Source organism: Melanaphis sacchari, unplaced genomic scaffold (assembly GCF_002803265.2).
Source record: "Melanaphis sacchari strain LSU unplaced genomic scaffold, SCAv2.0 Contig261_pilon_pilon, whole genome shotgun sequence".
In the NCBI taxonomy this organism is placed as follows: Eukaryota; Metazoa; Arthropoda; class Insecta; order Hemiptera; family Aphididae; genus Melanaphis; species Melanaphis sacchari.
Window position 1 is genome coordinate 270740 of NW_020271135.1, and position 18360 is coordinate 289099.

The window sequence follows — 18360 nt, forward strand, 5'->3', positions numbered from 1 at the left end:
TACGATTTTAAAATAACATAGGCATATAAATATATAATGTAATTTAAATTTTGTTAAATGTAATTGTTGAACTATCATAGTTAATGCTAGTAACTAAATAAAATAAATACAAAAATTATAGGTTTATTGAATTTTATAATTATATTCGACAGTGTTATTGCATTGAGGTTATATTAATACCAATTTTTTTTTTAGTAATTCGAAATTTTTATACATAAATTATGAATTAATAAAAATTGTAATTATATTTTTAGAAAATCCATGAAATGATTTTTGAGAGGTATCCTTCAGACAATACTCTGTATAATGATTTTATGTAAGGAGCAATGAAAATTTTTTACCCGAGGCCAAATTTTAAAGTTACGCCACTGCATTTATCATATACAGTGAAACACTGAAATCTCAAATCACCGGAAATTCTAGATCAACAAGTGGCTGTGGTCCGTAAAATAAAAAAATTGCACATTTTTCTTCTTTTTTTTTTTATTCAGTTTTCCGGCATCATATTTAATGGTGGATATGAAGTTTTGGAGTTCAAAACTTGTCCCTTTACCTAAATATCACATGAAATGTGTTTATAAAAAAAAAAAAAAAACGGTTTTTCAGGGACTTTAGATGTAAAATTTTCGAAAATCATATTAATGATTACATAATAAGGTTAAGCGACACTGCATCGAACATTTTAGCTTGTTTCAAATAAATTTTCAAGTACTTTACACTCTAAAAAAGAGGTATAATAATACTAGGTCTTAAACAAAAAAAAAAAAACAACAGGTTGGTCATAAAAGAAAAAAATTGTATATTTTTTCTATTTTTATGCACATTATTTTCTGGCGTCTTATCTTATAGCGAATATAAAGTTTTGAAATTCAAAACTTATTCCTTCATCTAGATTTCGCATCAATTGTGGTTTTCATAAAAAAACGGTTTTCCGAGACATTTTGTTGTACATTTTTTGAAAATCAAATAAATAATTACATTAAAAAATGAAGCGACATTCCAGTAAACTTTATAGCTTGTTTAAAACAAGTTTACAAGCACCTTATAATTTAAAAACTAAAAGAGAGAAATTATTAGGTTTTTAACAAAAAAATCAACAGGTGACTGCGGCAATGTGCCGTAAAAGAAAAAAAATTGCATATTTTTCTTTTTTTTTTATGTTGATAGTTTTCCATCCAGCATCACATCTAATGGTACATAAGAAGTTTCGAAATCCAAAACTTATCCCTTCGCCTAGATATCGCATGAAATGTGGTTTTCTTAAAAAACTGTTTTTTAGGATCTTTCATTGTAAAATTTTCGAAAATCATTCTCATGATTACCTTTAAAAATAGAGCGACAGTGCATCAAACATTTTAGTTTATTTCAAACAAATTTACGAGCACTTTACACTCTAAAAAAAAGATTACACTAGGTATTTAACGAAAAAAAAATCAACAGACAGCGGCTGTGTGCCGTATGAGAAAAAATGTCTAAGCGGTTCGACTTTAACGATTTATTTTGTTGCTGTTTAAAGACTCTCGTTGAAGACTCGACTTACTTCATCGTCTTTATGAATACAATACCTACATACCAGACAAACACGAAAACACGTAAATCTCCGCACACAACAAAGATCAAAACTATATCAACTCGATGCGAACGGCGAACCGATGCAGTTGGCGATATGTGGACGATGACGGCGGCGACACATTACTCGGCGTACTATACGAGTGACGTTCTGCACAAGCGGAGTACATCGACGACGTTTCCGAGTCGCTGCGGAAAAACAGTGTAGGTCACCCGGACCGCCCTGCAACAGGTATTGAATATATTTTGTGACGCGGTGTAATGGAATTATCGTCACGTCGGTCATATAATATCGTCTCTGCAACCGATCGTCGCCGATATCGCGCGACTGCAAGCTGCCGCATCCCGGGTGTATATTATACTGCTGATGTTTTTATTTCAAGGCCAGTTATCGCGATGTACAGCCTTCGCTCTCGACACGTTGCCATCGCGGAGTCTCATCACCGCCAGGGCCGTGCCGTTGTCCGCGACCACGCGTATACCGATATCCGCAGAACGGCAGAACCGTTGTGGACGGTGGCGCCGGTACCGATGCAACTGCAGTAAATACTACATTGTACTGTGTCACAATCGTACAAAAATTACCATACGTTTGCGTGCAGTACTTATTGGAAAGCTTTCGGGAATCCTAATCCATGTCCGTCGATCCCGCGGATACCAAAGGACGAGAGCCACTGAGCCACGGCGGATTAAGTCTGACAACGTGGGACAGCGCCGAGCTTTGAAATAAAACTGTAAATATATATACCCGTGTTGATTATAGATGTGCGAGCAGTGACTGAAAACCGAAAGTAGTATGATTAATTGGTATGTTCTGAAACCTGATCCTGATCTCCCGCACTTGCCGTCACCCACTCACCCTCAATGACCAGTGTGACGTAAATTTACCCCGCCATCTGTTAACCTCCCCCCACCCAACACTTATTATTGTACGTGCGCCATATTATTGTACATGCGCCATATTAACGCAGATGAGTTCTGAATCCACACCCCCTACCTGTCCCATACCGTACCATAACCTACCGTCTAATTGTGTAAAGCAGGGGTCTCCAACCTACGGCCCGCCAAGCTTTTTGCACCGGCCCGCCAAGCTAATTAATGTTTTGAAAATAATATATTAATTTTCATTGTTTTTAATTTATTTTTTATTAAATTGATTAATAAATTAAAAAATTATATAAATAAACATACATTTTTTTAAATAAATCTCATCTATTCATATTTATTTCTCAATTTCATAACCTATCAGATATTCCTAGAATCCTAGATAGACAACATTTTTTTTTTTTAGACAACACATTTCTAAAAATGTTGGCCCGCGATGCCAAAGCGCATATCAAATTTGGCCCGCCGTAAAAAAAGGTTGGAGACCCCTGGTGTAACGTATTCCCACCACCTGTTCCAACACATAACACCGAGTTATCAATTACGCTTATCATATTATTATTGTACATGCGCCATATTATTATACCTATCACGGCTTTAGATCCTATTAAAACAGTTATTTGAAAATAATATCGTATGTTTCACCAAGTAACAGTCAATTCTAAGTATGTTAGCATCTATTATACAAAGGTTTCATTGAACATCTAATGTGTATAAATCTTTAGGTGGGATACTGGGATATATAGCCCATTTCGTGAGAAATTAACAACCACTCGTATTATAACAAATTATTTTGTCCAATACAGTTCATAAGAATATAATTTTAGAAACTGACATATACGTGTTGAGTATAATAGATCGGCTGAGACAGGTCATTCCGCTAACATTAGAACATGCTATATAACGTTAACAATACGCGGCGTTGGCAATAATAGTGTTGTTTACACAGGATTTTGACAAACGATATTGGATTTTGACCCAAAAGATATCGTTCTGCTAACAATAAGTCTTGTTTACGCAGAATTTTCATAAACGGTAATAGAATCTCATCTCAATAATAAATAAAAAAAACTTCTTAAATAATTATATAATTTTTGAATATTAATAATAATAATAATAATAAAATACTTAAGACTTAAGATAAACTAAAAACTACCAAACTTCACATTTACTTGACCCGAAAAAGGCATCACGTTTATTTTCAATATAATTTACATTTTTACTACTATAAACTATAACTATAGAATCTAAAAATATATTTTTCTTAACTCTAGTTCCTAATGTAATATATAAATCATATTTATAATAATAATAATATAATATTTATAATAATATATTATAATATATTTATAATCGTAATAATTTTATTATGTATCTTAATTCTATTTTATTACATTCTACTCTAATATTAAAAAAATTAAATTATTCCAATAATTATTACTAACTGCTTTCTTTGTACTAGTTATACATTTATTTAAAATTTTTTCCTTCTAGAATGCATACCCACTATCAAATTCAATTTCGTATACTTCCTCATATAACTCCCGCATTATAACTTTAAAATCATAACTTGAATAAGTTACAATTTTTTCTATTAACCATTTTAATTTAATATTATAAAATTTCTTGCTTATTACATTAAACTACGTTGTATTATTAACTAAATAGTATTTTTTGCAAAAAAAAGCCTTTCTATTCCTACAATTTGACACAGTCCGCCAGCAGTAACACATCGTTTTTGAGATACAAATCACTATACTCGCCCAACGTCTTGCAGTCAAAGTGGTCCCAGACGGTAATCTTGTCTCTTCCAGCCGACTCCAACTATCAGTGTACTCGTACGGGTAAACACCTTTCCGAGTCACAAGCGGCATACCCTCTGCGGAAAATACTTTGGCAGTTTCATGAAAGTTCTCGAGATCCGGTGATATCAAATTTTTGGTTTCCCTGGAGTTTGCCATGTTCGGGCGATTATATGTCGCCTCGAGTTTCAAATTAAATTTTATTGGATGATCCTGTACACGTGTTTTCAATAGTTGGAATAATTTTGACTTCAGCGATCGGAGAAACACATGATAAACTTGAATATTGTTCAAATTTTTAGCATAGTACCATACGATTTTCCTATTTTATGACGACGATATTTCAATAAACCCGGGAGAGTGTACGATATTTATACGAGCCTTTTCGCTCTAGCAGCCGATGTGGTGTTGGCGGAGGAAACACGTTTACCGTTTACACTAGTAGTGTAATAATCTTTAAAAATAAAATAAAATAAAAAAACCTAATTAATATCTAATAAAATAAATCTATAACTATTATACTATTGATCGCGTTACAGACTATTTGTTAAATTTAAAATTTATGATTTTACGAGTCTTTTAAAATTTAATTCAGGCTTAATAAATATAACTAACCTGTATTAGAGTCTTGTACTTTTTCATCTCGTTCGAATGCTTCCATGGCTGCTATAGCTATACACATATCGTCCTCGGATAACACGTGTGATCCACAGGCCGGCATATCTAGAACAAATATTTGAGGTGCAATCTGAATATGATGGGCTGGGGGCGCGAACTTTATAACACTCTCTCGTGCTGGTTGAGCAAGTTGAGCCAGCTGACGATGCGCTGACACGTTAATGATACATCGAAAAAAATAAATTTTAAATTAATATTGAATGACAAAAAATATATAATATTATATAAATATGTACCATGAGCATATTTATAATGTCTATTAAGATTCGTCTTGTAGTTGAAATCGGTATATTTTATTTTTAAAATAATACATTGTTATTTATTTCGACTTAACATAATCTTATAAACCAAACTATTATTATTTACAATTATAATAAAATCCGAATTCTTTCTATAATAAAATGTATAGTATCATTCGGAAAATCGTAGCATACTAAAATCATGACTGTTTTTAACTTCCATTGAACTTTTAGACGCTCTCTATATTCTACTGGTTCGATTTCTTACAATCAGAGTTGCCCGATTGCGGCCCGAATACAGGTAGTCGTATTTTATCCCAAATATAAGTATCTCGATTGCGTCCAAAGACGAATTGGTTCACAAAATACCTTATAATTAATAAAATAAAGTCAATATTTTAAATACTGTATAAATGTGTATTGGACGTATTTGTGTTTGAAATTTAAACTTTTATTATAATATTATGAAGTACGTCGATATACCTAAATTATTATAAAATAATTATAAATAAAAATAATATTTAAACACATGGAAAGTATACTATAATATAATTCTTTCTCATCGGATATAATAAAATAAATTGTTTACAATAAAAAGAGATATGAAGTACAATTAATTTGTCAATAAATAGGTATCTAGTCAAATATTAAACCACTTAAATAGTATTTCCTACCTACTATGGACAGGCCGCAATCGGGATAGGCAAAAAGGTAAAAAGTTTACTTTGGGCCGCAATCGGGCGACGTCCCTTCCATTATCCTACGCCAATACAAAAGTTGCATAAGGTTAGGTTAGATGATGGCGGGGTAAATGTACGTCACACTGTCATCGATGGTGAGGGGGTGACGGCAAATGCGGGAGATCAGGATCAGGTTTCAGAACATACCAAATCATACTACTCTCATAGTTATTAAACAGATGTAGTAATTCATTTTTAATTTTATAGAATGTAATGTAATAAATAAAATAATACCTTACATTAATGATTTTATTTAAATCAATAATCTTTTCTTCAATTTTTAAAGTCTCCGAATTAAGATCAGTTGAGAGATAGTTACCTGAATAATGATTTGAACTATCATTTATTAAGTATTACTTCAATAAAGATTTGATATACTTTCTTACTTCCATACACATCAATCACCATCTATCATATAAATAATGCTATAATTTGCTGTATTATTATATCTTAATGATAAATAAAATACTCAATTACATTTGTATAAAATAATTGAAGTAGTGAGTACCTACATAAATTATCTTTAATAAGAATGATGACACTTATAAAACTTTTATATTATCATACATTTTTTTATAACCTATTGTCTATATAAAGCACTCGTTATTGTTTCCAAAACCATCATCGTTGTTGAAAAGATATATTTTTTTATTCTCAGCTTTATGGTAAAACTAACCAACGTTTTGTTATTTTGAAATTTTATAAACATCGCAAAAAATGATAAAACATTTTTTTAAATTTGATCACGTATAAAAAGTTTTATTATAAATATTTGTTAAAAATTTCGAGACAGCGTTTATTCGTTTTTTAAATAGAACAAATAACAAAATGGATTTAATCAAAAACTGATTTTACATAAATATTCTCGTTTTTCTGATCGCCTTGTATTAAGTTCTGAGAAATTTCTACTTTTGTCCATCCAAACTAAATTCAATTTTCTATCAGAAACTGTCTTTATTGATATTGAATATCTCAGCATTTTTTCTTCTAGGTTACACAGAAATAAAGTGATAAAAAGTAACGACAGAATCAAAATTGGTTGTGTAATTTTGGAGTGCATTGCACAAAAATCCGTTGTACGCTTAATTTTTATACATAAAGATTAAAATTAAAATAATGTATTTCTCTATTAATAATACGATATAAACTATACGTTAAAAAAAAATTATTCTATAAAAAACGCTTTTGTGGAAACTACCCCCTGGCCCCTTCTGCTTTCCATAATCAACCTAACCCAGTTACATTATTTATATTTTTAGTACCCACCTATCATAAAAGTAAACAAGTACATATATTGAGTTTAAGTAGTTCAGTTAATCTGACTTTAAAATCGAATCGTAGCTGTTTATAAAAAAATAAATATGGTGCATGTTGCATGTGAGGTATTCTACCTCTTTAACTAGTTATATATATATCAAATTGAAGTAATAGTTTTTTTTCTCGAATAAGTGTATATATATTATATTACTCTTGCGTGAATAGCACATATTAGAAAAAGCTACCAGACATATTATTTACATATAATACATGTATATTATAATAATAAAATTTCCGTCACGTGCAAATAACAGTCAGTATAATATTATTATTTAGTCATGACTTGAAAGTAGATATGCTAGTTTACAAGATTTGAAATTTCATGTGTATATAAAAAATTTACTTTCGTTTTTTCAAACCAAATAGTTTATAAAAATATATTATAGTAACTAGTAGTCTATGATATTTACGATGTGATCCAATCTGTACTTAAATGATTTTATAAAAAACGTAAATATTCGATTAATTTTCAATGCCATGTACCTATAACAATACAATTACTAGTACATGCGTTCTACGATTGCCAAGTATATGATCAAGTGTAACAGTTGGTGATAATTTCGTTTTAAGTATAGGCACGATACACACGTATAATATATATTATATTTATATACCTACCTAATATACAACTGCTGACACACTGCACGTTTAAAAGATTGCGAATTGTTCAAAGGAAGGTAAGAAAAAAATGGAACTAAATTAATCATTTAAATTAAATTTTACTTTAGATATTAAATGGGGTAATCCAAGTATTCCAAGTAATATCAATATTTAAATGAGTGAAAGTTGTGAGTGCTCGCAATCCCTTACCTAGAGAATGATTATAATTTTTAAACATCGTTTCATTTATCTACTATACCTACTGGCTACTATCTACCAACGCCAGAAAATGAAATACATTCATGTAAAATAATTTTTTTAAGTAATTTTATAGTTAATTAACGTTTTATACAAAAACTATAAAGAATAATATTTTTGATTTATCGTATCGGTTTTATATTTGTTTTACTTGACAATAAAAACACAATAAAATTTTTTTTTATGAATTTGAATAGTTATTAAATGGTTTTTAAATAATATTAAGACATATTTATGTCAAACCCTCATATAAGTACACTATATTCTATTATTTTTATAATAGGTTATTTTACTCTAGGATCATTCAAAAACATAAACATAATTATACTACATTGTAATTTGTTAATAGTGTGTGTGTGTGGGCTAGAGGAAGATAAAATAATGCGCTGACATTCTTTAAAGTAATTAAAATCAAAAGTTCTGTTTAACTACCTACAGATACATAGACGATATTTGATTGAATTTTTTTTGTGTGTGGGAGAGGGGGGGTGTAAATCTTTCTTTGCGTTGTTGCAAAATAGGTACCTATTTAATACTCTGAAAAATGTTCAATAATTTTGGAGGCTTTCAAATTTTTATTTTTTTTTTCTCCTCAATCTCCGCATATGTACATATATTAAATTTTATAATAAAAAAAAAAACAAATAACGTTTATAATTTAAAAAATAATATTATACGCAGGCATGATAAGTTTTTCTATAGATATGTAAATAAATGCACGATGTTTTTGATCATGCCCAAGTTCTACTATAGACTTCAAAATAGGTATAAATAACATGTTATTATGGAAATATACCGTACTTTTAATGATAGCAATATTGTAAATTTAAATCGATTGTAGATAGTGTATTAATCCTAAATTCTGAAGTCTAAGTAGAGCCCAGAAAATATCAATGGGACTAGGTAGCAATAATTTATTAGACTTTTTGACATGTTGTGGTTATAGGTTGGTAGGTTTTACAACAAATTGATGATCGTTAGCCGGCAAAATAAATAGCAATCATTAAGAGAATTAAAAAAAAAGTGATTGATTGTTATTTTGTGTAACGAATGCAACTATGGTAGTGAAGGCGATTAATAATCATTTTATTTAATTTTGTGTTAGTTGTTTTAAAACAAAATTTTTTGCAACTGTATTAAGAATAAAAAATTTTTTATTTTTTTTTTATTTTCAGTCATACGAAACACATATAATGTACGACTACACTCTTTTGGTTGAATTATACAAAAAAGAAAAAAAATTTCAGAAAGTTTACACTACGTTTCGGCCTAACTTAAAAGGTTAGTTATGATAGCCTGAGTTCCATCAGTAGATCTTTCGCTTAAGTTTCAATTAAAATTTAACAAATTTTATTTTATTTTATTATTAACCTTATATAATTTATGCGTATTTTCAAACGTTTCATTTATATATTGTACAAATATTAAATTTAATTTAAAAAAAAAGTTATGATAATTTTACTATGATAATGTAATCATAGATTCGTGCTAAAACGTTTTTGATGTAGGTGCAGATTAAACATTTCACTAACAACTCTCTTGAGAGTAATTAATATTTGATATACAAAAGTACTCAATTTTGATTGTCCTGAGCTTCTTAAAATGTTTTTAATTAATTCAGTGTAGAAACAATTTCGTGGCTGACTTGAGCGTAGCTAGGGACATGGCTCAATAACACAATAGGTTGATTTGGTTTATGTGACAAACAAGTGTTTTTTGATCACCACCTGACCAAAACTGGTTTCTAATAAATGTTTCTCAAGTTGAACAGAAATCATCAAACAGTGATTTATGGAAAAATATACCAGTAAACAAGAAATGTGGTTTTTATTTTTTTAATTATGCATTTACTTTTAATGAATAAATAATATGTACATTAAATTTTTATGGTCCCCAAAAATGTCTCCAATTCTTTTAGTGGCCCCCCAAAAATATTAATTGGTGACTATTGCTTTAGGTTTAGAGCATTATCAAAATACTTTTATGTGCTAGCAGACTAAACTTGATGAGTATTTGAACACAATATGTAATTTATAGCATCACCTGTAACGGGGAAATTTTATGCTCGCCACGAAGCAAATGTCAATCAAGGTGAACCAAATGATCACTACATAAAACTTTTAGCACAAGCTAAATCTTTAGGGCCAAAGAATAAATTTTCTTCTCCAAAAACTGAAAGTCAAAGGTAAATATTAAACTGTACTTAATAAATAATATGCAAATGAATAAAGTAATATTTTTATAATATATTTAACATTTGTAAAGCAGTATGACAATAAGTTAATTTTTTATAGGTATGGATGGTACGATAAAACTTTCATTCCACGAAAAGAAGATATTTTGATGTTTCCACACATAGAAGCTCCCGAAATTAAATTAGACATTATTCTAAAGCAGAATTATAAAAATGAAGTACCATTTAGCGGAATACCTTTTAAATTGTAATAAAAAAAATTATAAGACCATAGAATAAACTGTATTTTTTCAATTTGAATCATTAAGACAAGATATTTTTTAGATACATAAAAATACAACACCTATCAAAAATTATTTTTAAATAGCAGACCAAATGTACAATATTATTTTCGTTTAAAAATTAGAAATATTATACTTATAATAAATGTGTTATTATCAATTTCTTCTCATTTTACATTTAAATTTATTTTAAAGAATAAAATAAATCAATAATATTTCTTAATCCAATTATTTTCCAATAATAGTCATCAAATGTTTACAACATGACAACACCTTTGATGGTTCTGAATTTGATGCCATCAGTTCAATGTAATCTCTAATTTGTTCTGACAAAGTTGGAGGATATTTTAAACTTAATAAGGTTCCAATACCTATAAAACAACGGAAAATTGCTTCAGGTTCAGTCAATTTTGGACATACCATATTTATGGTGTTATTCACAGTTTGTATAGCTATTTTATCATCAGATTGTTTAATCATAACACTGAAATTCAGCATCAATGTGGCTACAGCAATCTATTAATTAATTAACAATATAAATTTATAAATTCAATTTAAAAACAAAAATATCATTAATTATATCTTCTTACTTGGAGCTGTTTTTGAAAAAGATTTTCAATAGATAAATTTTGAATAAGTTTTAAAAACTCTTCGTAGTGTTTCACTACAAGAAGTTCTCCTTTTTCATGATGCATAAGATTGCATAAACATCTAAACGCCAACATTTGATTAGTAGGCTTTTCAATATCATAAATGTGCGGTAATAATTTATTCATAATTAAGTTATTTGAACACAATTCATCATTTACATGTTTATTGCGTACAGCTAGTCTTGTAATATCCAGTACAGGAAATAAAAGATCTAAAATGAAACAATATTTAGCATAATGTGGTAAATAAATTTATATAATACTTAATAATGTATAGGCTTAGTTTTTACCATTGGGCCAATCAAGTAAGCTGATTAATATCTTAATAGTATCCTTATCAGGACTAGTATTTACATCACAGAGTTTTATAAGGGAATCAAGTTGATTCTGGTTGAGCTTATTAAATGAGTCGCCTGCTTTTTTATTAAATTCTTCAATTTTACCTAAAATAGACAATAATTAAACAAAATGCAATTATATTAAAATAAATAATATATTATTTTTAACATTTATATCGTTACTAACTTAAAATATTTGCAGTATTGGCTTGGTCAAATTTTAAATAGGTAGTTTGAGGGAAAAACTTTTGGTAACCAGAAGATACTTGATCCGACTGTTCATTAAAATGGTTTTGACCATTCGTTCCAGAAGAAGAAATACCATTGCTTGATGGTACATACCTAGCAGCTCCAGTATAAGGATCTACATAACCTTGACTAGCAGGTAATGGTGAAGGAGAAATCTTTGAATTTGAAATTATAAAGTTTGCCACAGTTTCTAAATAAGACTGTGGTAAGTTGTGTTTGTGTATAAATGCTTGAGCTACTACCCAAGGATCTTCATCTTTGTTAAAAGGTAATTTGATCGCAGGTGCACCATCTTCTATATCAACGTTCCATACAAAATCATACTCCTATAAATTATAATAAAATTGAAAAACTTAAAATAATTATGAACAATATTCAAATGACTTATCCAATTTCATGTACTTAATCTTTTTAGTTTATAGATTTATAGTAATTATGATAAATTAAATAAAAGAATAATATTTTATGATATCAATAAATGTTCTATGTAGCTTTTCTTAGTCACACAAATAACAACTAGTTGGAAATCTAATTCATTCCATACATATTTGTCATAATTGACTGCATTTATTTTTAGCTCCTCTTAGGTTGAAGATAAGTGGTATATATTATACAGTCTTTCACAGAAATCCAAAATTGACGTGATCACATGGTATAAGATAAGGTGACCTAGGAAGCCAGGTACAATGTGCATTGGATGATTCATTTTGAATAATCATGTATTAAAAGTTTAACTTACCTTTCCTTCGTGCATGTTTTTATTTGGATCAGATGCACTTAAAACATCTCCCACTTTATCCCATTTACATTCATTTGATGACCACTTATAACAAATAGGTTTTCCATTTTCATTAATCATTATTACTTGACCATCACTTTTTCCAGGGCTATAAAGTACTTCTGGTCCAGGTAAACTATTGAATATACATAATCAAGATAAAATTGTTTGTTTTATAATTTAATAAAACAATTAATACGAAACGTACCTATCAACTTTAATACCACCAACTTCTTTTTGTGCCACCTGATTAACATTGTCAACTTGTTCTTGGAAAGCAGCTTGGGCTTCATTTGTAGCTTGGCGATTTGAATCCGTACTGAATATTCTTATTAAACCATCACTAATAAACAATAAATGTAATTCAATATATTTTTATCACAATAATTAAATCATTCAAAATATATTTTATTTATTGTTTTAAGAAGTTCTTTGAATTAAAATATTTTAAATGTATTAATGTTTGATCATCAATAGAAGAATTACTACTTTTTTAATTTAAGTGCAAGAAAAATTAATTGCTAATATTATTTTTATTATTCAATACTCTTCTTATATAATGTACACTTAAATGATTGTTAACTATTACAAGATGCATAACTAAAAATTTGATTAAAACATACATACCTAGAGCCAACAACAATATCTGTATTTGGAAGAATAGCTACAGCCCATATACTCTGTGCTGGTTGTAATATGACTTGTTGTTCAGAGCTTTGCCAAACATTAAGGTACCTATCTTCTCCACCAGTCACAACTAATGAATTAGTCATATCAGTTCCACAAAAGACACTTAAGCTATAAAACAAAAAATTAATAAATATATAATAAAAAAAAAGGCGATTACCATTTCAAAACATAATTATAAAAAAAAATGAAATTAATATTCCACCGTGAGAATATTAGTGTACAGAGATAAAAATTAGTTGTTTTCTATCAACCATAACAATCTGGATAGATGCACAGTAGTAAGCAAAAAAATTCATGGTTTTTCAATATATAGGATATAGATTTTATCTATACTCTATTCTAAATAAGGGTGAAAGAAGTGCACCATATTAAGATGACATAGTCTACTGGAACACTCAATACTGCAACATTAGCAGACAAGAGTGACATGTTATTCTTAAATCACAAATCAATAAATAAAAATTAATACTACAATACTAAAATCGCACATTAGAGCAAGCAAAGTTGCCGATTAATTATGTGATGCTGGTAGCTTTTGAAGTAGGAGTATGCAGTGGTAACTAGTTTTGATCATTACAGACTGTCACTCTTATTGGAATAGAGAATAGTTGCTATAATATTTTGATCACAAATAACAAAATAATATAAAATTTTCTAATTTTTTACCAATAAATATAGTTGGGATGACCATAAAACGTTTCTAAACATTCACCAGTTTCTGCATTCCAATGTTTTACAGTAGCATCATTTGAACAAGAGAGAAATTCATTATTCAATAAAGCTGCTAAATCTCTCACACAGTCAGTATGACCTAAAATAAAATAATAAATTTTTAATTGAAAATTGAAAATCAATAAAATTTGAAGACATGACAAAAAAATAATATACATTACCAGTTAATTTTTTAATAGCAATAGATGAATTTTCTGGATCACCATGTAAAATATTGTGTATGAGTAAAGTTTTATCTGCTGAGCAAGTTATGACTTGATTTGTAGATAGTTGTATTGAAGACCAAACAGCTGCTATATGTCCTTTAAAAATTGTTAGCAATACTGGCTGATAAGTATGATCAGGGTTGACCATTATTTTCCATAGGCGTGCATTCATATCCCATGAAGAAGTTAAAAATGTATTTGGTAATATACCAGGAGTGATTTTACACACTAAAATATATAAATGGATAAATAAAAAAGATTTTTTTATGTATAATTAATACAAACAATTTCAATAAATAACTTTTATTAATCTCAAATTAAATTTTAAAAATTAGTTTTTAATCCCACTTTTAAATGGATTTTCATCAGTTTATAAGAACGTTACTAAATTTATATTACCAGTATTTGTATGACTAGTTTCAATAAAAACTGGTTCTGGTGATTCAGGAAGGAATCCACACATAAGCTTGTCATTACCGCCAGTTAAAATAAGACCATTTGGTAAGATATCAGATTTATTTAGTATTGCAATTGATACTACATAATTGGAATGGCCTTTGAATGTTTGAACTTCTGTGAATCCAGCATTTCCACTGAAATTAAAAAAACACAAAACAAATAAATATTAGGTATCAAATTTATCTATGTACAATAGGTTATTTTTATGAAAACAAAATAATACTTCCAATAATTTTATACATAGATTTTAACGATCTGAATAATATTTAGTTGAAAATGTTGCTGTCAGGTTATACTATGCAATTTGTATGTAAAAAAAAAAAAATAAGATTTATTCTACCAAAGAAACTTAATTTAGGTGAACATATTACAAAAAAGTTATGTTAAACTTAGAATTGAACAATAAAGAGTTGTTCATAAATTTAAAAATAAAATATATTGTTAAGGGTAAAGAACTTGGGTATATGGGTATAACTCTATCAATTTAGTTCTATTTATGGTTAAAACAAATTCCTAATAACAATTTTTATGTTAATTTTGGTTGATTTTAAAGTTTCAACATCTATCACACTCCATGTTTGACAACGACCTATTAGACTCTATAACTTTATGAAATTAACAAAGCTCATTCTTTCTACATGTAATACATTATTTTGAAATTTTAATTTATTTTAACTCAATACTATTCTTCATATGATAATTGAAAAAATAGGCTATAGGTAGGTAGGAGAATAAAAAAAAAATATAAATAGGCAAATCATTATTTGATATTTATTTATTTAATATTAAGACCAATATCTAAATGAACATTAAATTATAACTATTTGTATTTTTTTTTTTCTAACTGCACCTATTTATAAATTATTTTTCATCTTTAATAATAATTAAAAACAATAGAAAAATATTCAAGTAAAATAAAATGTATTTAATTGTATGGACAAAACTTAATTCATCCATTGTAAATGAGATGTAAATAAGAAATTTACTAAATTGATGTGGCATATAAATTTAATGTTTGAATTGGGAAAATACTAAGAGATATTTAAACAGCAGTGGGTTCTGAATTTTAACTGGTCCAGGAGGATTTCTTTTCACTAGTCCAAAACACTATAAATGCGAAAAATTTAGTGGAAATGTAGTAAAATTAAAAAAAATTATTATTATTTTAGTTGAATTAAATATATGATTTAATACTCCTAATCTATTACATACATAAACCATATATTATCAACATATAAATATATAGATCAATAAATAATTACAAGTTTATATATGTTGTTCAACAAAAGACATTAAAAACATTTACGGAAGACAGCGGTATCACATTATATAAATTACAAAATTAATGTAAAAAAAAAAATTGAAGCCCAAAACTTAATACAACAATTTTTTATTTTTCCTTAACTAAATTTTCCAACATTGCTTTCTTAGACAAAAATTACTTCGGCCGTTGTCCTGCTATATTGTATTCACGCCACATGGTTGAATATACAACTGTAGCCATACATTTAACACATTAACCACCTTATCATAATTCGTTAGGCTACCATGTTATCTTAAATTGTAATTTTTTTCTCCCCATTTTCAAAGATGTATGCAAAATACTTCATAGATAATAAAAAATAACAATTATAAAATTAGTTTTATGATTATAGGGTTAGTCATAAAGTCATGACTGGGCTACAGCCCACTGGGAAATTTCCCGGCCTCTCGGTGGCATAATCTGTAACTGCATACAATCATATAAAATATATGTACATATCTGAATACCTAAATTGTTTATTAATTATTTAAGATATTAAAAGAGGTAACTTAAATGATTTTTAAAAATAAAGTCTCCATCTCACTCTAATTCAAATATAGTACTGAAGTATTCTGTATTGTAATTGTTAAGAGACAATTAAAGAATAATAAATATTTGGTTTATAACTCAACATATTTTACCCAACCTTAAGCATACTCTTATCGTATGCAATGACAACCATAAAAAACCAAAAAAATCAAAATAACTATTAACCAGGTCTATTTGGAAGACGAATTGAATACTTCGACTCGGTAAAATAATTAACACAACGAGAGAATTGTCCATAAACTTACCAAATAGTATATTTATTGAAATATTACCTGTTCGGTTTCCAAAGTTTAGCGGTCTTGTCTCTGGACGCAGATACAATGTAACCGTCGGATCCGGTAGCCAGTCCGCGGACGTCCAATACGTGTCCATAGAGGACGGAGCTTAACTTGTACGCCATAAAGCCAGTGAGAATTTGGGAAATGCAACAAGATTGATCACTGTTGGGATTTTGTGAAAAGCCGACTATGACAATAATGTTAGCAAAAGTTTAATAAATATTGTTTGATGTGCCCGGCAGAGGTGGTATCTAATATCTATAATAAACTATATTATTAATAATATCACATCAATTATATTGTTTTATAATAATAATAATAATAATAAATGTGAATTCATTTACAGATACAAAGTGAAAAACGTTTATTATCATTAGACATCGTTCAGGAGTTCTCAAAATGCTACGAATTATAATTTACAGATTTTAAGTTGCATTCACTGCACACTGCAACTACAGTACTGCATCACATGTCCACATTATACATATCTATGGCCTATGCAAATGCAAAATATCTATTTTTAAGTGCCATATTACCGTCAAACGCTCAATGATCATTTCACATTTGATTTAGTTTTACCAATGCTGCGGTGGTTTGATTTTAAGACTCAGAAAGCTCACAATGCTCACATGATTGATTAATGGAGAGTGGTGACTGAATAGTGAATGAATAATGAACACTAACCGGTTGCCACTATCATTTGCAATCGCCAGTTTTTTCTATAAGGGTCGAATACTCGAATATGGTATCTATAAAAATATTAAAAATATAAACGGCGACCGGCGACCAGTATTCATAGTTTATAATCTTGCTAACGTTTGACGACCGATAAACATCAATAATAATCAATAATTATTTTAACTTGTTTTGGTCGTTTTGGACGAAGCCACAACGTCTAAGAACAATACCTAACGTTGAAAAATGTAAAAATAGTCTATTCCAGAGTTGGGACAATTTCTAAAATTAGATTAAAGATAAGTCAAAAGTTATAAATGTTATAATCCAATTATTGTTTTTATCTTCAGAGTTCAGACTTTTTAGTTTATTCTTGTATTTCTATTTTCTATTGGACAGAGGACAAAGAATTGAATGAATATATCTAAAATTCTGAAACACTGATTGTCAAATAATACATATAATTATATATACATAAAAAATAAAAATTGCGTGAATTTATAAGCTGTTAATGATGGTTATAGCTTATAATCGAGATTATGAGGTAGATATAATTTACTTATTCAGACTCCAGGGATACTATGAGGTCTGAACCCCCCACTCAAAATTGTTGTGTACTATACTATAAAATTTTTGTCATTTTATAAAAAAAATAAAAGGTTTTATGTATTAATAATGTATAAAATTGTACTAAAATTTATTTCAACCCCCCCTCCCCTCCCCAAATCATGGCTATGTGCCTATACTTAGGTATAGATTCTCATTATGTTTTTATTATTGTTAATCAATTTACACTAATACTCTGGTCTTTAACACTCAACAGTATTTAGTGTTTTATTTAAAAATTCTAATAATTATAAAATATATTAATTTAATTATTAGTTAATAAA

The 18360-nt window shown here is 28.4% G+C and overlaps 2 protein-coding genes across 2 annotated transcripts; one reads left to right on the forward strand and one right to left on the reverse strand.

The window, feature by feature from the left end:
- Positions 1–7595: 7595 nt before the first annotated feature.
- LOC112595244 (protein FAM183B-like) lies at positions 7596–10557 on the forward strand. The gene is made up of 4 exons (XM_025340379.1): positions 7596–7907; positions 9264–9369; positions 10126–10273; positions 10383–10557. The coding sequence occupies exons 2-4, from the start codon at positions 9282–9284 to the stop codon at positions 10531–10533; spliced, it is 387 nt and encodes a 128-aa protein (XP_025196164.1). The 5' UTR covers positions 7596–7907; positions 9264–9281; the 3' UTR covers positions 10534–10557.
- A 171-nt stretch (positions 10558–10728) lies between these two features.
- LOC112595246 (phospholipase A-2-activating protein) lies at positions 10729–17088 on the reverse strand. The gene is made up of 11 exons (XM_025340382.1): positions 16790–17088; positions 14606–14799; positions 14162–14434; positions 13935–14079; positions 13206–13376; positions 12787–12921; positions 12540–12714; positions 11739–12126; positions 11504–11656; positions 11154–11425; positions 10729–11079 (listed from the first exon to the last, which is right to left on the reverse strand). Exons 1-11 carry the CDS (start codon positions 16915–16917, stop codon positions 10792–10794), a joined length of 2322 nt encoding a protein of 773 aa, XP_025196167.1. The 5' UTR covers positions 16918–17088; the 3' UTR covers positions 10729–10791.
- Positions 17089–18360: the final 1272 nt, after the last annotated feature.